This window comes from Bufo gargarizans, chromosome 5 (assembly GCF_014858855.1).
Source record: "Bufo gargarizans isolate SCDJY-AF-19 chromosome 5, ASM1485885v1, whole genome shotgun sequence".
Classification (NCBI taxonomy): domain Eukaryota; kingdom Metazoa; phylum Chordata; class Amphibia; order Anura; family Bufonidae; genus Bufo; species Bufo gargarizans.
In genome coordinates this window covers 241759503-241786942 of record NC_058084.1, presented here as the reverse complement: position 1 = coordinate 241786942, position 27440 = coordinate 241759503, and the positions used below count along the sequence as shown (strand labels likewise).

Sequence of the window (27440 nt, the reverse complement as noted above, 5' to 3'; positions counted from 1 at the left end):
TGGGGAACCATGCATCAATTGTATAAATACATTTTATGTGATATTAGTCCAGTAAAACTCAGTGATGAAGAACTTTCAAAAACCAATTTCACAGGTGATTAACAAAATAGTTATCCTGATAATGTAATTCTGTGGAAAAAATTTCTATTTCATCAGCAACCAATACAAAAACAAATTTGGCTAAATAGTGTCGTTTTGAATTATGAGATAATTGATTTGCAAATGTTAAAATATTTAACATTTCCTAATATTTAACTCCTTATTTATACACAGTTACATAGTAAGTGAGGTCAAACAAAAATGTGTGTCCATGAAGTTCAACCAAAGGATAGGAGGGGATGTGAATTAAGGAACTGGGTGTGGGAAGCACGAATTCTACCAATTTACATAACGATTAATGTTACTTTTTCCATTTCATCCTCTACGACAGCATTACCATGAGAGATGACTCCTCCTCGATGTCTTCCTGTCCCTTCCAGGTGGGGATAGGTCATTCTCACAGCAGTGCTTTGGGGCTGTTTCTGTGGAGACAGGCAGTACAGGGTCAGTAGTTTTGCCTTGAATGCTTATATTCACATGGAGGACATAAACAGGAGCCCAGCCCCTAGTTGGGCACCTGTGGTTAGCTGGTATCGCTTCATGCATCACTCAACTGCCTCCTCTTTTCCCTTGCCTTGTACGTGCCAGGTGGGAGAATCCGTGTGAAGACTGGACACTCAGGGTGTCCCTCCAATCATTTGTGCGCCCTCCACTATCCAATAGGTTTGTCGCTGGCAGATAATGTTGGTAGGGTCCTCATGTAGCTGGCTGTGAATTGCCGGTAGGGCATTTTCTGGTATGGCACTACGCAAGTGATGTGGACAGAACTTATAGGTCACGCTTGGCTACACAAGGGGCTGTCAGGATGTCTGAACTGGGGACTGATTCCATGCAGACCTCTGTGGGCCTGACACTTTAAGTGCCTGCGCTTTCTGGGGGAATGTTAGCCCTTTGGTGTTTTTGTTTGGCTTACTCCTGTGTTATGTGTCTCTTATGTGTGTATGCAAGAGTAGCAAGGACAGACATAGGAGGACATTTATTATGACACTTGCACCACTTTTTGGCATATTAATGTTGCAGATTTTGTTGCAATGTTTTCTTGCGGCAAAATCTGAGACCGTTTGCCACTCACACCACTTTTCCCGAGTAACAAGAAAAGCGGGCAAGCCGGCAGGCCTGTTTCATTTATCATATCCAACGCTAGTTTCTGGCGTGAAAATGGCAAAGGAACTGTAGATTTTAGTATTTTGCATGGCCTGCTGGAGGTAGCACCAAAGTTATGTAGAGTTTGGCACCTCCAAATCACTTTGGCGTATCCTTCAGCAGTGCATAAGGACTAAGACCAGGGTCTAAATAACCAGTCTTAATAAATGTCCCCAATAGTCCCCACTTTAAAAGAGGAACTGAAAAATGTTATTAAACAAGAGATAGAAGCTGTGATGTTGCCTCTTAAAAGAAAATAAACCAAAATCGTCAGCTCAGATATCTAATCTTCTGACTTGGGCTCAGACTCTGATGTAGAATTAATAGATTCTGATGATTCGTCTGGGTCAGAGTTTAAAAGATATTTGTTCTTGTCAGATGAAACCAAGGAGTCAATACAAGCAGGTCTACTATGAATTTATCTGATGAAATTCTGAAGGCAAAAGAAAATTCCACAAGCCACTAGCTCCTTTAGAAAATCAGACTATTAGTTAATACAGTTTCAAGGAGCAAATAAGGGTTTAAAGGCAACCACAAATTCAAGACTCTCTAGGCCAGTGGTGGCGAACCTATGGCACGGGTGCCAGAGGCGGCACTTAGAGCCCTGTCTGTGGGCACCCGCACCCTAGAAAAAGTCTATGGTGTACCAGTATGCCTTAGGCTACTTTCACACTAGCGTTGTTTAAATCCGACGTTCAATTCCGACACCGGAACTGCCCGCCGGATCCGGAAAAACGTGTGAAAACGGATTACATTTGAATCCTGATCAGGATTTTGATCACAATGTAAAAATGCATTGGAAAAAACGGCCATTTATGGTTTAACATGCAAAAGCCGGATTCGGTTTGACTGAACACACAGCGCCGGCGTTAATGCAAGTCAATGGGAAAAAGGCCTGATCCGGCGTTCAGTCAAAGTGTTCAGGATTTTTGGCCGGAGGTAAAAATACTGCATGCTACGGTTTTCTGAAAAGCCTGCTCAGTCAAAAAGACTGAAATGAAGACATCCTGATGCATCCTGAACGGATTACTCTCCATTCAGAATGCATTAGGATAAAACTGATCAGTTCTTTTCCGGATTTGAGCCCCTAGGACGGAACTGAGCCCCGGAAAAGAAAAACGCTAGTGTGAAAGTACCCTTAGACATTTCCTGGCATTCATCAGTGTAGGGTGATCTATGAACAGCACAGGCAGCGCATTGAATGTAAGCAGGCTATTATAGCTAAATGATAAAGTACATGGAAGATATACTATAGTGGACTGTAGAATTCAGGTTAAATTGCCGTTTTGGCACTTTGCGATAAGTGGGTTGTAGGGTTGTAGTTCGGGCACTCGGTCTGTAAAAGGTTCTCCATCACTGCTCTAGGCTGTTAGTCCAGAAAGACACTGAGGAAGAGCCGAAGGGGGGAGATCCAATTTATTCTACCTGTCCCTATCTGGTTGGAGGAGGTCATCTCTCATGGTAATGCCATCGTGGAGCATTCATGAAAAGGAAATTACCGGTAAGCATCATTTTTTCTTAGAAATTATCTACACCTTTTTTGACACCATCAACTGTTTTTTCTGTGACCATGTCCTGTGGTAGATTATTCCACAAATTCACAGCTCTTATGGTGAAGAAGCCTTTTCGCCTGTGGAAACTGAGCCCTGTTTTCTGTAGACACCACTAATTCTCCCTTTTGAGGGGATTTTATGTGAAACCACTTTGACCATCATTTTTCTATAAACCAATTAAATATTTATGTAAGATAATTGTGTGCCCCCCTCCTTAGACATCTCTTCTCATAACTAAATTAATTAATTTTTTTAAAAATCTTTCCTTATAGCTAAATGCCCATTTACAAGCATTGGCAAACTCAGGGCAGTTATCAGAGAGAAGCTTTCCCGATAATTGCCCTGTACAAAGATACAGCTGATGGAACAAGCTAATACTCATTAATTATGTGAAAGCATTGTTGATGCAGACACCAAAATCACTGTGTATGGTCAGCAGATCGGTCTGTGTAAACAGCAATCTGCTGTCAGAGATTGCCCTATACAGTGGAGGTGATTGTTGCATGTAAATGCAGCTTTCAACTCCTTTAAAGGGGTTATCCCCTTTCTAACAAAGCTAGAACCAGCACTGTACCTCGCAGGGATCCAGAGATCTCCCCATTTATTGCTCCAATTGTTCTGCTAGATGTGTGTCAAGCTGGCAGCTCAGAGGGTGTGCCTTTTTTTTTTTGGAGAGTATGTCCTGTATGCTTAAGCTAGTGGCAGTTGAAGAATAGAATTAAGCATGTGCGAGTATGACAAACAAATTAGAAAAAGAGCAAACAGGTGGCGCTATACAGATAGATTTCCTTTAATAACTTAGTAGTAGAGTTGAGCGGACACCTGGATGTTTGGGTTCGGTTCGAACTTGACCCCGAACCCGAACCCCATTGAAGTCAATGGGGACCTGAACTTTTGAGCACTAAAATGGCTGTAAAAATGTCATGGAAAGGGCTAGAGGGCTGCAAATGTTGTCAAAATGTGGTTAAGAGCATGGCAAGTGCTCTGCAAATAAATGTGGATAGGTAAATGACTTAAAATAACAGAAAAAATAAAGTAAAAATAAAAAATAATCTTGATCTAGGAGGACCAGTATGGAGTAGGAGGTTGAGAAGGCGGTGGATGTGGCGGTATAGGTGTGGAAGTGGAAGTGGCTTTTTTTAAATTAGGGTACACCCCAAAACATTAGGAAATATAACCCTCCAGTCGTGCTAAACACACGTTCACACAATACATTGGCTGCAGGGCAGGTCAGCACCTCCAAGGGGTAAAGGCCAAGCTCAGGCCATGTGCCCAATTTAGAGACCAAGAAGTTGCAGGGGCTGACCCCTGTCAGTTAGTTTGTGTAGGCGTGTGCATACTTACTCACCTAAAAATGAAGCTGACTTTCGTGCATATGAAAATCCAAAAAGCTTTATTGTAAATATAAATGAACAGTACATACATGTATTATAAAACAGGCAGCACAAGGCAGGACACACAAATGAGGAGCAGGACCCAAGGAGAGGCCGGGAGATCAGAGCATGAAAATACAGGGAAAAAGAATACTAGCTGAAAGAGCATACCTTAGAGCCTCATGGCAGCAACGCCCCAAACACAATGCAAAAGAGGCAATTGTAGAGACTGAGGTTAAGAAGGAAGGAACACAAAAGGAACACAATTAAACATACCCTGAATGGAGCAAAGATCTCTCAGCCAACTCCTGACCCAACGCCGTTTCGGCAGTAAATCCGGGGTGCATACTTGGGCAGTAAGTATGCACCCCGGATTTACTGGCAAAACGGCCATGTCACATGTCCCTGTGATGTTCACGATCCAATTTGATATCTGCTCTATCAACTTTCAATGTTCTTTTATGCGCCTACCATGGTGATCACAGGTGGCGGGGAATCAGAGTTCCAGGCCGGAGAGGAAGCGTGAGAAAAAGAGACCAAATTTAAGGGAGATGAATTTATTTTAAAAAAATTGGGATCGAGCAGAAATGTTGGAAAAGCTATTGAGGCGCAAATGTTGGCCAAAAGAGTATAGCAGAAATGTGGGACAAATTATTGAAGTGCAAATGTGGTACATCTTGTTTAAGTTTAAGCATTGAATCAAAGGAGATGGCGCGCATCAATTAAAGAAGCATTTCAGAAATTTTATTCCCTGTCACCTATGCAGAGCAGGGGTTTATTCACGTCTAAAATTGCATAATGTCAACCCAAGAATGTAACAGAAAAAATACAGAAATGTATTAACCTGTCTACATGGTAGAGCAGGGGTCTATGACAGAAAACAATTGTTTATTGTCACCCGAAAATGTAAAATAAAAATTATTGAAATTTATTAAGCTGTCTACTAGGTAGAGGAGGGGTACCGTATTTTTCGCCCCATAAGACGCACTTTTTCCTCCCCAAAAATGGGAGTAAAATGCCCCTGCATCTTATGGGGCGAATTCTGGCATGTTTAACATCGCTGGCTGCGATGTGCGAGTGGAGGAGGGACTGGGAGGAGGAGCTTGGGGCCGGCAATTGCGGCGGGGCGGTGCAGTCACTGTACTATAGCCCCACCGCTCCAGTGCTACACAAATATAAAATGTATTATTCAATTAAAAGTTATTAAACATGCCCCCCTCACTCCTAATAGTACCGTATATCCTAATTGCTTCTGCATAATGCCGGCAGGCAGGCCAGGCGGGCGGCAGCGTAACTCCCTGATGTCACGTGCCTGTGCCGCCTACTTTATGAATGAAGTAGGCGGCGCAGGCAAGTGATGTCAGTGAGTGACGCGCTGGCCGCCGGGCCCGCCTGCCGGCATTATACAGAAGCAATTAGGATATACAGTACTATTAGGAGTGAGGGGGGCATGTTTAATAACTTTTAATTGAATAATACGCGGGGGCGGCGGCGGGGGACACACACGGAATCTGTGGATGGCACAGTTAAGGGGTGGGGTCTGTGAATGGCACTGTTATGGGCTGGGGGGGTCTGTGGATGGCACTGTTATGGGCTGGGGGGGTCTGTGGACAGCACTGTTATAGGGTTGGGGGGTCTGTGAATGGCACATATATAACAGTGCCATCCACAGATCCCCCCCCCTGTAACAGTGTCCGTCATCCACAGATCCCCCCCCATAACTGTCCGTCATCCACAGATCCCCCCATAAGTGTCCGTCATCCACAGATCCCCCCCATAAGTGTCCGTCATCCACAGATCCCCCCCATAAGTGTCCGTCATTCACAGATCCCCCCCCTAAGTAGTGTTCGTCATCCACAGATCCCCCCATAAGTGTCCGTCATCCACAGATCCCCCTATAAGTGTCCGTCGTCCATAGATCCCCCCATAACAGTGTCCGTCAGCCACAGATCCCCCCCATAACAGTGTCCGTCATCCACAGACCACCATTAGTTCCAAACCCACCAAAAGCACACCTTTTGGTTAAAAATTTTTTTTTCTTATTTTCCTCCCCAAAAACCTAGGTGCGTCTTATGGGCCGAACCGTCTTATAGGGCGAAAAATATGGTATATTACAACCAAAAATGTGTGAATTTGACCCTAAAATGTAACTGATAAATGTTTTTTTTTTTTTTTTAGCCGGCCTACTAGGTATAGCAGTGGTACATCACACCCAAAAATTAGTCAATTTCACCATAAAATGTAACAGACAAATTTTTTTGTTTGTTTAACCTGTCTACTAGGTATAGCAGTGGTACTTCACACCCAAAAATTGTTGAATTTCAACTGAAAATGTAACTGACAATTTTTATTTTTTGGTTAACAGGCCTACTAGGTATCGCAGTGGTACTATACACCCAAAGATTGGTGCATTTCACACGAAAATGTAACTGAAATTAAGTAGTGAAATTATATAATATAAAATACGTACAAATAAAATAAAAAAATTAGATTTATGAGGTGGAGTTCCATATGGAGTAGGAGTTTGAGGAGGCGGTGGATGTAGCGGAAGCGGAGGTGGAGGAGGACGAGGTAGCAAACACAGGTTTTTGGTTTTAACTTTATTTTTTTAAATTAGGGTACACTCTAAAAGAGTGCGAAATATCCAAATTACAAGAATGAGCAATTGCGCTGCAGTATAACAATGGCTGGTTAGTGCCGGTATACATGTCCGTACCTTGTGCAGAATAGACAAGCTCAGGCCATGTGCCCAATTTGGAGACCCAGTAGTTGAAGGGGGCAGACCCGTTATCACTACGTGTACACGTGTGCACACATACTGCTCCACCATGCTGGTGAAATTATTCCTCCTGCTAAGACGTTCCATATCAGCTGGTGGTGCTGGTTGTCTTGGCATGCTGACAAAGCTTTTCCACATTTCGGCCATGCTAACCCTGGCTTTTGATGTGCTGGCGGTGCCCCAGCTGTGTTGGCGACCTCTTACTCGTATTCTGCCTTCGCCTTGTGCTTCCACTGTGCCCCCGCTGTCAGGTGGGAATGCCACCAGCAGCTCGTCTACCAGCGTGCGCTTGTACTCGCGCATCTTACGATCACGCTCCAGTGATGGAATTAAGGACAATACGTTCTCCTTGTAATGGGGATCCAGCAACGTGGCCACCCAGTAATCAGCACACGTTAGAATGTGGGCAACTCGGCGGTCGTTGCGGAGACACTGCAGCATGTAATTGCTCATGTGTGCCAGGCTGCCTAGAGGCAACGAAAATCTGTCCTCTGTGGGAGGTGTATTTTCTGTGTGCTCTGTATCCCCCCATCCACGCACCAGTGATGGCCATGAGCTGGTCTGGGTGCCACCCTGCTGTGAACATGGTTCCTCTTCCTCCACCTCGTCATCCTCCACAACTGTGCCCTGGCTGGACAATTGTGTACCTTGGGTTTGTGGGTGCAGGAACCCACCCTCGGTGCCACTTGGGAATGACTGGCCGGAAACCCTACGAAATGATCCCTCCACCTCCTGTGCCACATCCTCTTCCATCATCGCCAGGAGCGTTTTTTCAAGGAGGCATAGAAGTGGGATAGTAGCGCTGAGAACGGCGTTATCGGCACTGGCCATGTTGACATCAGTAGCCAGAACCCACATTCTTTCCTCAGGACCATATCCCCTCCAAAGCACCAGATACTGAAGGGAACCCCAAAGAACATGCAAGTTGAGTATTCTGGAGATCTGAAACTCCACATCGACCACGTCCTCTCCCTGCAGCAGGAGCTCCACCAGCAGCACCACGACCTGGGCCATGTTCCTTATTTGACTCTGTCCTCATATTTCTTGAATTTAGGATCTTGCCCTAAATGGGTGTTTAATTAATAGTAGAATAGAATGACAGTATGTACAGGGTGTATCTCACACGCCCTGAACCAAACTAGGCCTCAATTAAATTTGTTTGCCCAAAATGGCTGTATTTCAAATACCTGAATCAAACCGTTGTATTTAAAGGGTGTATCTCACACAGCCTGAACCAGACTAGGCCTCAATTAAAGATTTGTGCACTAAATGGCGGTATTTCAAATATCTGAATATAACCCAAATATATAAAGGTTGTATCTCACAATGACATATGCAGCAAAGGCTTCCTAAATAAAAACTTTTTTTGCCCAAAGGGGTGTTTGTTTAATAACTGAATATGGCAGCAGTATATAACCCTGGAATTTCAAACGACAAGATGCTGCAAGGCCTGAAATATTGTGTATTTTGCCCAAAAAGGGGTGTTTTATTAATAGAAGAATATAAGCCTTGTATATACAGGGTGTATCTCACATGGCCTGACCCATACTAGGCCTCAATTAAAGATTTGTGCACCAAATGGCAGTATTTCAAATATCTGAATATAACCCAAGGTGTATCTCACAATGACATATGCAGCAAAGGCTGCCAAATAAGCTTTTTTTTTGCCCAAACGGGTGTTTGTTTAATAACTCAATATGGCAGCAGTATATAACCCAGGGATTTCAAACGTGCTTATGCTGCAAGGCCTGAAATATTGTGTATTTTGCCCCAAAAAGGGTGTTTTATTAATGAAAGAATATAAGCCCTGTACATACAGGGTGTATCTCACACGGCCTCACCCACAGTAGGCCTGAATTATAGATTGGTGCACCAAATGGCGGTATTTCAAATCTCTGAATCTAACCCAAATGTATTAAGGGTGTATCTCACAATGACATCTGCATCAAAGGCTGTCAACAATTTTTTTTTTGCTCAAATGAGTGTTTAATAACTGAATTTGACAGCAGTATATAAGCCTGTAATTTCACACGTGCTGATGCTGCAAGGCTCGAAAATAGTGTTTTTTGGAGAAAAAAAAATGTGTGTTTTTAAAACCCCAGAAAATGATGGGTGTATTTCTAGCTTAAATTGCACACTGACTAATCCAGATGTTGTATATTGCCAAAAAAGTTTAGTTTTTTTTGGTAACAGAATATGAAAGCTGTATATATTAAACTTGAATTTAACACTTGCAGATCAGGAAAATAGTGGGTTTTGGCAAAAAAGTGTGTTTTTAAAACCCCAGAAAATGATGGCTGTACTTCTAGCTTAAATTGCACACTGACTAATCCAGATGTTGTATATTGCCCAAAAGATTTGGGATTTTCAATGCTGGTGCACTGAGCTTGCATAAAATGGCAAAGTAATTTTTTTTCGATCAATGGGCTCAGGGCAGGAAAAAAAATGGTGCCCTGCACCCACAAAACACAATTTATGTAGATAATTGAGTTAGATTCAGATTTTGAGCAAAGACTCTTTCCTATTCTCTCCCTGAAATCACCAGCAGCATCCTCTCCCTACACTAAGCACAGCAGAGTGACGTGCAGCGCTACATGACTCCAGATTATATAGAGGCTGGGTCACATGCTACACTGGCCAATCACAGCCATGCCATTAGTAGGCATGGTTGTGATGGCTTGTAAGGTCAGACAGTTAATCCTAAAGTTCGACCCTACTTAGTAGTCATAATAAATGTTTCCTTACATGCAGTTACAAAAGTATTCCGATCCAAGTGCTGGTTTGAAAACTGTAGAATATTATTTGTGGGACAACCCCTTTAACAATCAGGCAACTATTGGGCTGATTTGCCATCTTCATTGGCTCTTGTAAACGGACCCCAGGACCATTCATACCCTTTATCAGTTGTTTTGCTCTGTAGCTTTTTTAACTCTAGGGCATACTTTGTATGAACTAGTGACCAGAACTGAACAGATTCTTCCAGAAAGCCACACCAATAATTTGTAATATTATGTCCCTGTCCCTCAAGTCTTTTCCCCCTATTAACCCCTTCCTGAGACAGCCATTTCCATTTGTTTGTTTTTTATTCCCTGCTTTCCACGGGGCTATAACTTTTTAACCTTTTTGTTTACATATGAGGGCTTGTTATTCGTGGGACAAGTTGTACTTGCTAATGGTACCAATTAATATTCCATACAATATAGTGGGGAGCTGGAAAAAATGTTTAAAAATGGGTTAGAACTGAAAAAAAAAGCAATTCCGCCATTGTTTATCGGGTTTCGTTTATACATCATTCACGGTTTGGAAATAAAATCACATTCACTTTTTTCTGTAGCTCATTACGATTACAGTGATCTGAAATGTATAAAGTTTTTCTTATGCTTATATATTTATAAGCCACATTTTATAGAGCAGGAGAAGCTGAGCAGATTGATTTGTGTCCCACACAAAGAGTTGAAACATTGGATTTTTCTTGTGGCACATAAATAAAGAAATAATGCTGAATTTTGGATATTTATGGATGCTGTGACAAGCTCTTCTATTTGGCTTTTACATCAATAGCTTAGTTTCTCTAGATAAATGTCATTTGCATTCCATAGTGATAGGACCGCTGCTTGAAGATTGCTGCTCCAGCTTTCCAATACATCACATGCAGGGCTTTAACTAGAATTTTTTTTAATGAAAGTTTTTGGCTTTGGCTTTTGAATGGCAGGGGGTAAAAACTAAATGGCAAACAATGAAAAATTGTTGCTTCTGAAAGAGGGTAAATAAAATATTTTGAATTTAATATATGCATTTAACCCATTTGAAAGATAGTCCTGCAATTAGAAGAAATGGAGGGCTTGGGACCTTGATGGGCACCCCCAGCAGTGGCTCCAACAGCAATCTGACATTTATGATCTATCCCATGTGTATGAAACAATAGTGCCCCATGTTTGACTATAAAGCTGCATATAAGGGTTAGAGAGGGGCCCCACCAACCCCCAATGTGGGAATAACTGCTGCTTTGCTGACCCTGCCTACTTGTGTTAGGGTCTTTGCTTGGAAGGTGACGCAACCAACAAATATAGATTCAGCCATTTAGATTTTTTTTCCAGCACACCATTCACCATACCGTTCACTCCTCATGCAGAAGGATACTTTCATACTTCTATAAGAATACTATTTATACTTTTAGAATATTTTAACAATACTTTCATACTTTATTAAAGGGAACCTGGATTTTGTGTATAGAGCTGAGAACATGGGTTGCTAGATAGCCACTAGCACATCCGCAATATCCAGCCCCCATAGCTCTGTGTGCTTTTATTGTGTAAAAAAACGGATTTGATACATATGCAAATTAACCTGAGATGAGTCGGGGACAGGACTCATCTCAGGTTAATTTGCATATGTATCAAATGTTTTTTTTTTTTATCTAAGACCACGCCGAGGAAAGTGAGGGTGGTCGAGGGTCCTTCAATCTTGGTAGGAGCGACAGGGATGTTGAGGTTGGCGAAAACCTGGAGTAGGCTGTCAAGTTTGCAGGGTGAGACGTCTGGTTGCTCTATCAAGAGAAAGTCATCCAGGTAGTGGATGACCATGGGGCACCCGCAATGGTTGACCAGGACCCAGTGGAGAGCCTGGGCGAACTGGTCGAACAACCACGGACTACTTTTGGAGCCGAAAGTGAGGCGGTTGGCGAAGTAGTACAAGTCGTCCCATTTGATGCCGTAAAATTTCCAGAGTTGCGGGTCGATGGGCAGCAGCTTGAAAACGTCCGCCAGGTCAGCCTTGGACAGCCAGGCCCCTTGGCCCGCCAGGAGGATGAGAGCGATGGCTTCACCGAGAGAAGAGTACTTCATCGAGAACTCCTAAGATGGAACCAGGGAGTTGAGGCTGGGAATGTGAGAACCATGAGGAGCTGAAAGGTTGTAAATGAATCTTTTTTTATTGGAAAATGTTTTGGTTACGATGCTGATAGGGCCGATGAGGAAACCCTTTTCCAGTTCCGCCTGGACCAGAGGACCCACCGAAGCGGCATCGGAAATGGCGGACCTGAGGTTGGGGCCTTCCCAAGATGACTGAGGAAGGGCCACGAGACCAGTGTTGAATCCTTCCTTGAAACCGTCGATTAGGAAGCGAACTTGGTGGGGATTATGATGGTCACGGAGAAGTGCGGCTAATAGGTCCACGTTGACTACGCCTAGTCACTTGTTCCTCCCCGATCTATTTGGGCAAACTGACAGGGGGTGGGCCCTGAAACAAGTGGAGCAGACGTGGAGTGCTCTGCACTGGTTGTAGTTGCAGGTTGCAAAATTGTAGTTGTTGCAAACCTGACTGTTTGTTTTTTTCCTAGGAAGACTATGGGTCGACCCAGCTTGTCGGTGCCCGAGTTGTGTCTAGGCTGGGACCCCGAAGAGCCTGCCACAGATCTGGGCAGGGATGATGGAAGGCTTGGACACCAGTCTGAGGCATGCAGGATGGACTGGCATGACGCGCAAGCGGGGGCTTTAAAACCGGCAAAATGTCGGCAAAACAGTTCCATGTCGAGGGATGCCCAATTGTTGACCCGTTGGAACTGGGCAAAGGCCGCCGTGGCTTTGACCGAGAAGGAGCAGTGATAATCGTAGAATGCGTACCCTCCATACTTATGCCCCAGATCCGTGACTCTGTAAAGGTACAAATCCAACTCCCCGCGCCTTTTGGGGAAGGCAGAGCAGATTATGTCCCTGAACAGGCTAAAGGCCAGGACGAATTCTGGAATGGACAGTTTCCTGTTCAATCGGGCATCCCTGGACCTGAGGACTATCGTCACATTCTCGCAGGCTATGGTCCTATTCTCAACTGTGTCGTGGGTGGCAATGAGTATTGGCGGCTAAATTGACGTCCTTCCCTTCCAAGATGTCTCGTTTGAGGGTGTCAGTCACGAAATGGGATGGGGCTACCTCAGACAAGAACAGGAACCCTACCTGAAGATGTGGATTGGGACGTGGAAGCGACCCGGAGAAGAGGGACGGGGATGCTGGGAGACGGGTCTCTGGACTCTACTGCCGACAGTCTGGTCTGAATGTCTGATACTGAGGTGGCTAGGGTGTTGATGGTGGCGTGCAGCTGGGTCAATGACAACTGGATAGTTGATATTGACACCTGGTCTTCGGAGTGGGACGGATCGGACACGAGGAGTCAATAGAGCTCCGCCTTCCTGGCAGAAGCTGGGTACTGAATCCCTCTTTTGGTTAATTCGGCTATAATCTTGGGGATCGTCCAGCTTCGGAGTGACCCCACGCTGGCATGGCTAAAAGCCAGGGAATCCGGAAGGGATGCGGAATAGTCTAATTCGGAACGATGTGACATAATGGGAAGCTGAAAGAGAGGACAAGGTTTAAAACTTTTTTTTTTTTTTTTTTAACCGAGACGTAGCCTCTGGAACGTTAGGGCCCTGACAGCCGGAGGTGCGTTGCGTTTGCAGCCCCCGGCTAAATGCTTTGAGCGACCTGAAGAAACATGACAACGCTTTTACCGAGGGTTCAGATCCTGATGATTCGTGGCGGTGTAGACGAAAACGGGTCTTTGACTGAGATAAATGTAACAGTTTTAGCGGAGGGCCAGTGGCCAGTGAAAAAAAGAGGACGAGACGTGGCCTGAATGACGCAAACAGGCGTGAGACGTATATGACGGACGTGGGCTGAATAATGAAACAGGCGAAGACGTGACTGACGGTTGTGATCAAATCATAAAACAGGCGTGATACATAACGGACGGACTGAAACATGGAAGACAGATGAGGGCTGCATGATGTGAACCGGTGTGGAGCGTCGGCAGACGTAGCCAGAATGATACCAACAAGCGGGAGACGTAAATGACAGACATGGGCTGAACAAATGGAAACAGGCGTGAGACGTGAATGACGGACGCGACCTGAATAACGAAAACAGGCTTGAGACGTAAAGAGAGACGTGGCCTGAATAACGAAACAGGCGTGAGACGTAAAGAGACGTGGCCTGAATAACGAAAACAGGTGTGAAAACGGAAATGACGGACGTGGCCTGAATAACGAAAACAGGCGTGAGACGTGAAGACAGACGTGGCCTGAATAACGAAAACAGGCGTGGAACGTGAAGATAGACGTGGCCTGAATAATGAAAACAGGCGTGAGACGTAAGAACAAACATGGCCTGAATAACGGAAACAGGCGTGAGACGTGAAGACAGACGTGGCCTGAATAACGAAAAGCAGGCTGGGACATGAGAGACACGGGGGACGTAAAAACGGACGTGCATGACAAACAAATGCTGTGACATTGAGACAGGCATAGACGTGGACGAGCAGATGTGTCCAGGCTACTGTACCCAGAGTGTGGTGTGCGGCGACTAGTGAGAGAAATGCACGAAATACCAACCTGCAGATGAAGATTTTGATGGACAAAAAATGGGTCAGGTAAATTCCGTAATAAAACGGTTGGCGTACAATGGCTCTGTCAGAAGGAACCGGAAAGGTAGCTCTGTAACGTAAAAGGGTGGACATTACGGCGTTAATACGATGATAAGGAAAAAAATAATAATTTTTTTAAACATGTGGCGTTTTTTGTTTTGTTTTTATTGCTCCTTTATCAACATGTGGCGGGTTTCTTTTTAATTTTTATTTTTTTTAGCAAATTAGCAAACATGTGGCGAGTTTATAGTGATTTTTCTTTTATTTCACATTTGGTAGTTGTTTCTTTTGTGTTGATTGTCCTAGCTGGCCCCCTGACGTGCATGGGTATTCTTGTGGGGTGGAATGACTGTTACTGTGACAGTGGATGAGGGGCAAGGATGAGGAGAAGCCGACCCCCCCCACCGGGATTGAAAGGAAGCCGGACGGTGGAGTGGCCGACCGTGCAGTCTGCCGGGCAGCCCCTGGAGCGCACCAGGCGAGGTGAGAGAGGAAATATGGAGGGGCGCCAGACTTGGGGTGACTGGGTGGTGAAGACGGGAGGCGCTGGGTGAAGAAGGGCGGGCGGAAGCGGAGGCCAGTGCCGGACCACCCTCCCCTGGTGACCGTGGACCAGCAGTGGCATCGAGGTTGGGGGTGGGATGGCGGTTTCCGTGGCCGGCAGGAGGTAGCGGAAGCAGCCAGCAATGTTGTGTTCGTACAGGACTGGCGAAACAAAGTGGGTTGCACGAGATGACTCCAGCGTCGGATGACCGTGGGAGGGGGGCTTATAAAGCCTACGCCCCTCCCACAATCACAGGCTGCAACAGCCTTGACAAAAATGAGAAAAGGAGTGGTTTAAATTTTAAATTTTTTTGTTTTAATATTTCTAAACACTTTTTTTTTACCATTTATTTTTAGTTCCCCTAGGGTACTTCCAACATGCAATCATTATATTGCTTATATCACATACTGCAAAGGCCACTGAGGCCACTTCTGGATTTTTTTCCAGGGCCACTTTAAGTTACCAATCTGCCCCCTCCCAACTTGTGTGTAAAACTCCTCTTTTTTCTTAATGCCATAGGACAGTGATGGCGAACCTATGGCACGGGTGCCAGAGGCGGCACTCAGAGCCCTCTCTGTGGGCACCCACACCCTGGAATAAGTCTATGGTCTACCAATATGCCTTAGACTTTTCCTGCCATTCATCAGCGCAGACGCACTATGAACAGCACAGGCAGAGCACTGAATGTAGGCAGGCTATTATAGCTAAATGATAAAGTACATAGAGGATATACTATGCTGGCACTTTGCTATAAATAAGTGGGTTTTGGGTTGCAGTTTGGGCACTCGGCCTCTAAAAGGTTCGCCATCACTGCCATAGGATGTAGGTCAGATGTCCTAGAGAGCCTGCAGATTTTGTACTTGTGCTATATGTATTTGCAAAGGGGGTGATTTGATTTATTTTATTTTTTTGTTTTAATATTTAAAAAAAATTACCCTTTTTTTTTTTTTTAACCTTTATTTGTAGTTCCCTTAGGTGACTTCTCACATTATACCACAGACTACAATGGCTACTAAGGCTACTTCTAGATTTTTTCTAGGGCCACTTTTACACGTTGAGGACCACCAATAAGCTTTTTTACAGTGGTCACTAATGTGCCTTAGGCTAGGCCTCCTCCTTTTTACAGTAGCCTAGTCTAAGGCACATGAAAGTCTGGCTCCTGCTCTAACAGCCAGAACCATCAGAAGCGATGATCTGTGATGTTTAACCCTTTAGATGACCAATAGTGACCACAGCATCTAAGTGGTTTAGAGGGAGAAAGCTCCCTCTGTCAGGCATCAGCACCCTGTGAATGAGATTGCAGGGTACTGATATCACAGCATGGACGTCGAGGGGCCTAGTGAAGGCCCACCAGGTCTGCCTGCAATGTTTATCCATCAGGCTACACCTCTTTGGCACAGCCTGTCTGTATAGCTTTGAAAGTATTATACACTGTACTGCATACATGATTAAAAAAAAGTTAAATAAAGTTTTATTAAATAAAAAAAAATCCAGGTTTAGGTGCGTTCACACGACCGCATGCATTTTGCAGTCCGCAAAACGCGAATCCACAAAAGATATGGATGGTGTTCCATGTGACGTCCATGTTTCACCCTTTTTTTTTTTTTTTTTTTGCAGATCAGTTGTAACAATGCCTATTCTGGACCGCAAAACGGACAAAAATAGGACATGTTCTATCTTTTTTGCCAGACTATAGAATGGAGATACGGATGTTTTTTTTCGCTGACCCATAGAATATATACATGTGCGATCTGCAAATAATGTGCGATCTGCAAATTGGGCACAGACCAAAAATACAATCATGTGAATAGGGCCTTCAAAAAATTCACCTTTTTCACCTAAAAAATATTATTTTCAATGGAAATAAGTTGCAAAAATAAAATCCTCTCCACATATTTGGTATCTGTGCATCTTTAATGACCCACACCATACAATTATGAAATTTATCACGCACAGAATTTATGTTTTTTGCTTATTTATCACAAAAAAAACAGAATAAAAAGTGATCAAAAAGTGTGTGTGTAACCCAAAATGGTATCTCAAAATTCAAGCCCTCGTATATAGATTTGGAGAAAGGAGGGGGGGGGGGAGTTATGGATCTTGGGATGCAGCAATGCAAAAATATTTTTTTTTTATTAAAAAAAAAGGTTTTTATTGTGCAAAATTAGTAAAACATAAAAAATTGAACACAGCAAGATTTATATAGTAAAAACCCAGTGGTAGTATTGCTATTTTTTCACATCCACCCTCCAGAAAGAGTTAAAGGAGGCATCTCTCTTCAGCAAATGGCATTTATTATGTACACAAAGTTAATACAAGGCACTTACTAATGTATTGTCATTGTCCATATTGCCTCATTTATTGGTTTGAATAACTTTTCCATTTGATTATACACTGCTCGTATCCAGGGGTTACTACCACCCTGCAACCAGTAGTGCGTTCACACTATAGGAAAAAACACCAGCCCATGCACACTCTTGTGCTTCTGGCCACTAGAGAGGCCTGTGCCTTTTCCTATATTGTGCGAGCACAGCCACCGCTGCTGGATTGCAGGGTGTTCGTAACCCCTGGATATAAGCAGTGTATAATGTGATGGAAAAATAAATCAAGCTGGCAGAGGAAGCAATATGGACAATCACAATATATTAGTAAGTGCCTTGTATTAACTTTGTCTACAGGATAAATGCCATTGGCTAAAGTGAGACATTCCCTTTAATAAAAATGTATTATTAAGTCTACCCTAAAGTAGTGCTATTAAAGCTACAACTTGTGCCACAAAAAAAACCCACTCTAATACAGCTACATCGATGGAAAACTGAAAAAGATACAGCTCTTGGAAAGCTCTTGGAAATGAAAATGTATTGGTCACTAAGGCCTAAGGGCCCTTTCACACGGGCGAGTATTCCGCACGGATGCGATGCGCGAGTTGAATCAGGATAATAAATATTGTGTTTTGCTTAGCTGTTTTTTGCTTAGCTAACCATTGCTTTGTTACTGGAAAAATGGATTAAAATTGAAAATCTACCAAAAAGGTGAAATTCTGAAATGTAATCTCCATTTTCCTTTAATTCTTGTGGAACACCTAAAGGATTAACAACGTTTGTAAAATCAGTTTTGAATACATTGAGGGGTGTAGTTTCTAAAATGAGGTCATTTTTGGGTGGTTTCTATTATGTAAGCCTCACAAAGTGACTTCAGACCTGAACTGGTCCTTAAAAAGTGGGTTTTGGAAATTTTCTGAAAAACTTCAAGATTTGCTTCTAAACTTCTAAGCCTTCTAACGTCCCCCAAAAATAAAATTGCATTTACAAAATAATCCAAACATGAAGTAGACATATGGAGAATGTAAAGTAATAACTATTTTTGGAGGTATTACTATCTATTATAAAAGTAGAGAAATTGAAATTTGCAAATTTTTCAAAACTTTGGGTAAATTTGGTATTTTTTTTATAAATAAAAAAGAATTTTTTTTATTCCATTTTACCACTGTCATGAAGTACAATATGTGACGAGAAAACAGTCTCAGAATGACTTGGATAAGTAAAAGCGTTTTAAAGTTATTACCACATAAAGTGACATGTCAGATTTGCTAAAAATGGCCTGGGCAGGAAGGTGAAAACTAGCTTGGCCTTGAAGGGGTGAACGTATTGCACCCGCACTGAATCCTGACCCATTCATTTCTATGGGGCTGTGCACATGAGCGGTGATTTTCACGCATCACTTGTGCGTTGAGTGAAAAATCGCAGCATGCTCTATATTGTGCGATTTTCACGCGACGCAGGCCCCATAGAAGTGAACGGGTTGCGTGAAAATCGCATAGCATCTGCAAGCAAGTGCGGATGCGGTGCAATTTTCACGCATGGTTGCTAGGTGACAGTCTATTCACTGTATTATTTTCCCTTATAACATGGTTATAAGGGAAAATAATAGCATTCTGAATACAGAATGCATAGTATAATAGGGCTGGAGGGGTTAAAAAAAATAAGTCAACTCACCTTCTCCTCTTGATCGCGTAGTTCCCGGTCTCTTTACTTCTTGAATGAGCTGTGGGCTAAAGGACCTGTGGTGACGTCAGATCACATGCTCCATCACCACGGTGATGGAGCATGTGATTGGAGCATGTGATCTGACGTCACCACAGGTCATTTAGCCCACAGCTCATTCAAGAAGTAAAGAGACCGGGAACTACGTGATCAAGAGGAGAAGGTGAGTTAACTTTTTTTTTTTTTTTTTTAACCCCTCCAGCACTATTATACTATGCATTCTGTATTCAGAATGCTATTATTTTCCCTTATAACCATGTTATAAGGGAAAATAATACAATCTTCAGAACATCAATCCCAAGCCCGAACTTCTGTGAAGAAGTTCGGGTTTGGGTACCAAACATGCACGATTTTTCTCACGCGAGTGCAAAACGTATTACAATGTTTTGCACTCGCGCGGAAAAATCGCGCATTTTCCCGCAACGCACCCGCCTCTTATCCGGGCCAAAAATAAGACGCCCGTGTGAAAGAGGCCTTAGAATTGTCAGAGTAGACACTGTTTGGCTTCCACAATTAGAGCCGTCAGCTCAACTGCACCCCTTTTAGGTTGTTATATATTTAGACTTTTTCAGTTTACATTTTTTTCACAGAGCTTATGAAGATGTTTCATGGGACACTAAGCTACCAGCAAAAATAAAACCACCTGAGACAACAATAGAGAAAATGCCTGACCCCGTCTCACACCACTTTACCTTGAAAAGATATGCATCTCAGCCTGAAGTTTGGCAAGTATGTATATCATTTACAAGCTGTATTTGCAGTTATTCAATCAGTAACTTCCATATGTTGATACAACCATAATATCTGATTGTCCCCACAAAGTAATGTGAGTAGAATGCTGCTTTTCCTGTCCTATCCTGATTTTTTTTTCTTCTGCATAAGAAAATATCAGACGTTTTACTCAAACAGTATGGCCTCATCCACACAACCGTTTTTCGGGTCCGCATCCGAGCCGCAGTTTTTGAGGCTCGGTTGCGGACCCATTCACTTCAATGGGGCCACAAAAGATGCTGACAGCACTCCATGTTCTGTCCGCATCTGTTGCCCTGTTCCGAGGCCCCGCAAAAAAAAATATAGCATGTCCTATCCTTGTCTTGTTTTGCAGACAAGAATAGGCATGTTTACAATGGGCCACCCATTCCGTTCCACAAATTGCGGAAGGCACACGGGGCGGCTGCCATTTTTTGCGGACCGCAAAAAACGGCACAGTCGTGTGCATGTAGCTTATATTTGTATTATGTGGCTCAAGGGGTTAGTTTGAGATAATTTAAAATGTAGGACAAGCTCCTGATTTTTGTAAAAAAATAAAAAAATATCACTGGTTCCATCTTCTTGCCACTACTTTTTTACATACTGCACCGGTGTCGTGCAGGTATATACGGCAAGTGACCACTGCAGCAAATTACTGTCCTCAGTGGTATACCTTTGGAGTACAGTGATTGGCTGCATTGGTCAAGTGCTGTACACTAACACATCACCTCTTTAATCTGTAACCAAGCAGTGACAGAAGCACCAGACCTGTGGTGCAGAGAACGAAGCCAGAGGAAGAAGCATAGCAAAAAAAAAATATTTTACAACAATTGGGCTTGATTCAGACCCCTAATTATCCTCAGGACAGGTGATCAATATCAGATCAGCTACGGTCTGATACAGGGCATCCTGACAATCAGCTGTTTGAAGAGAAGGCCGTGCTTGTACGAGCGCTGCCTTCTCTTCATTGTTTACCAGTTCGCCATTGTAACCACTGCAGTGAGCAGGTTTAATTACACCTAAGCCGTCCCATTCACTTCAAAGGGACGGCTCCTTCCTATTCAATTGAATACTACAGAGTCGTTACATAGAAGTGAATGGACGGCTGAGATGTAATTAAACCTGCTCACCACTGTGATTGTGATGGCATGAGCTCGTGTGAGCACTGCCTTCTCTTCAAACAGCTGGTTGGCAGATGTGCCGTGTGTGATATTGATGACCTATCCTGAGTTATTTGTTAGAATGCTGAATGTAGGTGGTCATTTTAATTCAGTTTTACATTTCATTTATACAGTCCTTCCTGTTTTTAACAACCTTTTCAGGTAGCTGGTGGAATGTGGGACCGATTTCAAACAAGAATGTTCCATGGGCATAAAAAACCTCTTGACTTGTAAGTATTAAAGGGGCTTTCTGGGTCTGTACCTAAAATGTCTTTTTCAGCTAACCTGTGGAGAGGAATCAGTTTTAGCAGTATTTACCCTTCCATCACTGTGCCAATTCCGCATTTGTGGCTGGGATCATGTGATTGCCTAACTGCCCGCTTTTTTCCTGTTCAGTTGCATCTGCATTATGGGGACATGTGAGGGAGAGCCTGCAGCCATTTCATCAGTCACATGATCCCAGCCAGGATCAAGAAAAGTAAGTGCTGCTTAGGTTAGCTGAAATACCTAATTTAGGTACAGGCCAGAAGAAATTTAAATGTGCTTGTTATTGGACACACATTAAAATGTAATTACTGCTTTTTCAGAATACATCAATACATGTGTATTTGGTGGTGGTTTTATTATCTGTTGGTGCAGTGAATTATTTTATTCTTCATACTATATGAACCCTAGTCTACTACATTGGGATGCAACTCTATACAGAAACCAGTCCCTTGTAAATACTAAATTCTCTGTTGTGTGTACTTATTAATGAATATACTTTCAAGGTTTGATTTACTGCCCCATTGTTTTACTAATTTCATATCTAATGTTCTCTCATCCAGTATATCTCCCTATCCTCGTATGGACCACATCCCAGGCTATTGGTAAGCATTATTTTTCTTTATATAGACCATCAAGACCAAAGGCAATCAAGATCAAACTAGAACCAATTTGTATCCATGTGATGTATCTCCAGATTGGTAAAGCTCAAATAAGGATGGGTTCCCATGAGCATTTTTATTTCTTTTGTTTTGCACTATTATGGGAGCAGAATAACAAAAATAATGGTAGCAGCTATTCCATCAAGTGACTGAAATGAACAGCGCCCCATGATAATGAGATCCATCTCATTTCTGTTAGAAAACCTAACATGTTACTGGACAAAAAATGCGGCATCCTGTACTACTTTGTCTGGTCTGGCATTTAGAATGGAATTTGTAAAGGCCTCCAATGCAGATGTGAATATACCCTTATCAAAACAAGTGCAAATGAACAGTCGATCAGTTTACCTTAGCAACCAATCAGGTGTTGCTTTTAATTTTAAAAGGGCATCTGAAAAATCAGAGCTATTATCTGATTGGTTATTATTTTGCATTGTATCTAGCGGAATATTGGAGGACACAATTGAAATTAAAAGTGTTTTCCAGGACTACAGACAAAGGTATTCCTTCAGCACTCATTAAAATCAACCCCTTATTGAGTGCCGGTAAAAAATAAATAATAATCAAATTAAAAAAATTGACAATCAATAAGGGATTGATTTTAACATAAGTGTCGGAGGAATATCTGTCTGCAGTGCTACTTTGGCTATGGTCAATACGGTGGATTTCTTTGCTCCAGAGCATGATTTACATTGGGATAAGTGCAGTGTGTTGAGCACCACACATACACTATGCTACTTAATTTGTTTTGGACATTCTCCAGGACTAAAGTATTAGTGGCCTTTCCTAATGATCAGGTAGCCATCAATATCAGATCAATAGGGTCCCACACCATTCAGCCAACTTAAAGGTCCCCTTCACTGTTTACTAGCTCTGGACATTTTGTGGTGGCCAGGCTTGGTGCTTGATAATGCAGCTCAGTCCAATATAAAGGGAATAAGTCAGCTCTGAAACACCCCCAAACTCTAGTAAGCAGTGTATAGTATGAGATGCTGAGTCGGTTGTGTAATTTTTACCTTCATACTTGCATTCCGATGCTGTGTTTGGACAAACCAGCAGCAAAATGCACTGAGAGGACTCCTGAGCTCACGCACACTGCTTACTCTAGTTTGGAGGGTGTTTTGGAGCTGTCAGATTCCCTTTATGTCAATCATATTGAGTTGCAATACCAGGCAAAGCCACTACACAGTGTACAGAACTGTACCAGGTAAACAATGAAGGGGGTGCAGCTCTTGCTGACGAATGCCTAAAATGCAAGGGCAGTATAAATACCCCACATGTGACCCCATTTTGAAAAGAAGATACCCCAAGGTATTCCATGAGGGGTATGGTGAGTTCATGTAAAATTTTATTTTTTGTCACAAGTTAGTGGAATATGAGACTTTGTAAGAAAAGAAAAAAAATCATTTTCCACTAACTTGTGCCAAAAAAGAAAAACTTCCATGAACTCACTATGCCCATCAGCGAATACCTTAGGGTGTCTACTTTCCGAAATGGGGTCATTTGTGGGGTGTTTCTACTGTCTGGGCATTGCAGAACCTCAGGAAACATGACAGGTGCTCAGAAAGTCAAAGTGTGTAAATTTATTTTTTTGCACCATAGTTTGTAAACGCTATAACTTTTACCCAAACCAATAAATATACACTTATTGCATTTTTTTTATCACAGACATGTAGAACCATAAATTTAGCGAATTTTTTTTTATAAAAATGTAGTTTTATTTGAAATATTTTACAACAGAAAGTGAAAAAATTTCATTTTTTTGCAAACATTTGGTCAATTTTGATTAATATCAAAAAAAGTTAAAATGTCAGCAGCAATAAAATACCACCAAATGAAAGCTCTATTAGTGAGAAGAAAAGTAGGTAAAATTCATTTGGGTGGTAAGTTGTATGAACGAGCAATAAACTGTGAAAGTAGTGTAGTGCAGAATTGTAAAAAGTGGTCTGGTCATTAAGGGTGTTTAAGCTAGGGTAGCTGAGGTGGATAAATAGACAGCTGGGCTCAGCAGAGATGTCTCTGTTTTTGGGATCTGAGGCTTTCTGCCGTGCTGGAGGGCTGAGAGCCGCATGCTGGGGAATCAGGCCTCCTAAAGCCTGTTGTGGACTACTGGAGGCAGAACCTCCAGCAAGGTGACTTGTGTTATATGAACTTTACATTGTGTGTGAAGTAACACCAAGACTGCAAAGTTACCTCGTGTGAATAAGCACTGACGTTTTGAGTTAAAAACTTGTACTTTGCCTCTGTACTGCGCCCGCTTACCCTATGTACCAGAGCAAAACCCCACTATAGATATATATAATTATAATCCCCCTTTAATATCTTTGGGATGGAGTGATGGGAAAAAATGCTATAATTTTTTGCATCCTTTTACATCATTCACCAATAATCACACAACGTTTTTTAAACAATCTTTCATACCAAATTAATATCAATGTATAACAATGATGCAAGGTTTTAATTTAAGAATGGATGCATTCAATACTCTTTGCTTTTATCCACACAGTGGCTTTACTGGTTCTACAAACTCAGAAGATATAGATAATCCCAATTCAAGCTTCATACCGTTCACGAAAATGCGAACTGTACAACCACAATACACAAACACGGCACAGTATGTAATATCTTAAGTTTTCTGTCTGATATTGAATTTACAATTTTGGAATATGACGGTCTACAAAAATATATCAGTAATTCACAATGCACATTGGAGGTATATGCTGGGAGGAGTTTTCATCACGTATCTCTGATGGGTGCCACTGCAGACTCCAGTGTTGCAGGATGCCTCTGTATGGAATAGAGCAGTCTACTGCATTATTCCATACAGCTGGGGGAAAAAAGGTAAACCGATGCATACCAGCCTATCTGAGGCTAAAAGGACACACTTTTGGCCTCTGTTGGGTAAATGAGGCCAATGGATACTATATAATTGATATTCGAGCTGGGAGCTTTCTCAACGCATATGACAAGACGAAGTGTTAATGTAGCCTTAAACACCAACAAATTCAGTTGAAAGAAATGTAAGTAACTGTAAGGCCTCATGCACACAACAGTTGTTTTTCTCTGCCTCCGTTCCTTTTTTTTTGCGGATAGGATGGGGACCCATTTATTTCAATGGGTCAGTAAAAAAATGCTGATAGTTCATCCGTTTGTGTTCCATGTCCGTTGTCCGTGTTTCCCTTCAGAAAAAAAAATAGTGCATGTCCTACTTTTTTCACATTTGCGGACAAGGATAGGCATTTATTACAAGGGATTTGTGGAAACAAACTGATCCTCCCAAAAAAATGGATGCTGCATCAGTTTTTTTGGGCGGACGCACAATTTGCGGACGCAAAGAACAACTTTCGTGTGCATTAGGCCTAAATATGGTAATTGTACAGGGAATATATGAAATACCGAATTACACGGGACAATGTAGCAGGTGATTGTTGGGAAGGAAGCGTTCCTTCCCGGGAAACACCTGTCCGTCACTGGAGGACACCACTACATTTACATGCAGCAATCTCCTCCACAGTACATTATTTATGGTGCATGCGCCATGAATACTGAACATAATTCACAGACAGGATTTTTTTATGGTGGAGGCTACAGACCAAAGAAAAAAATAGTTTTTGCGGAATGTCTGTAAATCTACGGACGTTGGCAACCCTGGTATGGGGTGCAGCGACCACTAATGCCATCACTTGTCCCCATACATATTCATTGTTTGCCTGCAGTAGAGGATGTTTAGACTGCATGATCTGCTTCTGGCAAACAACGATATAGGTGAGTACATGAAAGATGTTCGTTCATCATGTAATCGGTGGCACCTTACACCACCAGATAATCGCTAACGATTGTTCCTATGAATGCTTGTTAGCGATTATCTGGCCGATTCTCTGCCTGTGTAAAGGGCCCTTTAGACAGAATCTGATTCTACTATCAATATTATAATAAATAATTAAAGGGGTTGTCTCATGAGGACTCTTTTATATTAAATTTTATATATATATATATATATATATATATATATATATATATATATATATAGACACACATGCGTGTCAAATGTCTACTTTTCTATTGTAGCTGTAGCTCATCATCTGGCTTTTTTATTTTATCCTTGAAGCATCCCTGCATTACTGTAATTGTGCGCACCCATTTTATTGCTGCCAATATTTCTTGTTTAATGAACATTATGGATGCATATGAAGCAAAATAATCTTTAGATTAATGTATTTACTACTTTTTTTCTACTACTTTGAGATTAATGATATCTCATTGTCCTTGGCAATCTAATTGTCATTTGCTTCTTTTTAGTACTCCAAACATCCCTGGATACACTGGCAGGGTTCATTGGATAGCTATCCACCCAGCACATTCTAATGTTCCATCATACTTGTCATCTCCAGACACAAAAGTCAACCGGTAGGTGTGGGCTGAATTTCTGAATTCCTATTCTATTATATAAGCTGTTAATAAATAAGTGTTGCTTAGGCTACTTTCACACCAGTGTTTTTCTGGATCCGTCATGGATCAGCAAAAACGCTTCCATTCTGATAATACAACCGCCTGCATCCGTTATGAACGGATCCAGTTGTATTATCTTTAATATAGCTAAGACAGATCTGTCATGAACTCCACTGAAAGTCAATGGGGGATGGATACGTTTTCTATTTTGTCAGAGAAAATGGATCCGTCCCCAATGACTTACATTGTGAGTCAGGACAGATCCGTCTTGCTCCGCACCACATAGCGGACAGAAAAACACTGCAGCGTTATTCTGTCCGCGATGGGGACCCAACTAAACGTAACGGAACCAAACGGAACAGCTCTACAGACAGAATAAGGGCATCCAGAGCACTACAATCATAGTATTACATACAGAGGATCAACATTACGACATTAACATTGTCCTTGTGCCCTACAAATATATGGTAGGACTGTCTATACATTGGGCTTGATTTATCACAGACCAGCATTTTACAACGGTCTGTGATAACCCTGTGCTCTGCCAGAGGTTGCGCCTAATTTATGATGAGACATACGCCTTGTCATAAATTAGGTGCAGCCTTTGGAAGTCCGTGCACCTGAACTGAAATCAGTTTTTCTACACCAGAAGACTAGCATAAAAGACTCCATCCTCTCCTCACCCATGCTACTCCACTTTTCGAGAATAATGCAAATGCGGCAGAGAAATGCCACTTGCGCAGGTGGTGTTTAAAAAGTCACAAAAAGTGTGTGTGTGTTTTTTTTTTTTCTTAACGCCAGAAAAATTATGATAAATTATTTGTAAGTTTGAAGCATATCCTGTAAAATTCAAAACTAAAACAATAACCTAAACTGAAACCACTGCCTGATATATTCGTAGATGAGGAAGATGAGGGGATGCAACAGCTAACGAGTGGTGCGTCGGGGAGAGTCGTAGAAGGCATCCCATTTAGCCCAACAGAAAAACAGACTAAAAACAGATGAACTTCATTGTTGTTGTTTTTTTAAACCCCAACCCGTGCAGTGCCCTTATCATATATTATGCCCTCACAATGCCCTCAGTACAAATAATGCCCCCCTTTGTGCCCCAATATCTATAACAGACCCCCCTTAATGCCCCACCCATATGGCCCTCTAAGTATCCCCAGTATCTTTAATGGCCCCACACTGCTCCCAATATAGATAAC

General features: G+C 42.4%; 1 protein-coding gene across 1 annotated transcript in view; it reads left to right on the top strand.

Moving 5' to 3' along the window:
• The window catches only part of SPATA48 (spermatogenesis associated 48), a 77594-nt gene that overhangs the window by 31010 nt on the left and 19144 nt on the right, over positions 1 to 27440 (top strand). Inside the window, exons 4-8 of the mRNA XM_044295268.1 lie at positions 19538 to 19676; positions 21020 to 21087; positions 21685 to 21726; positions 24290 to 24397; positions 26083 to 26190. Coding sequence (XP_044151203.1) covers positions 19538 to 19676; positions 21020 to 21087; positions 21685 to 21726; positions 24290 to 24397; positions 26083 to 26190 — 465 coding nt within the window. The remainder of the gene's footprint in view (positions 1 to 19537; positions 19677 to 21019; positions 21088 to 21684; positions 21727 to 24289; positions 24398 to 26082; positions 26191 to 27440) is intronic.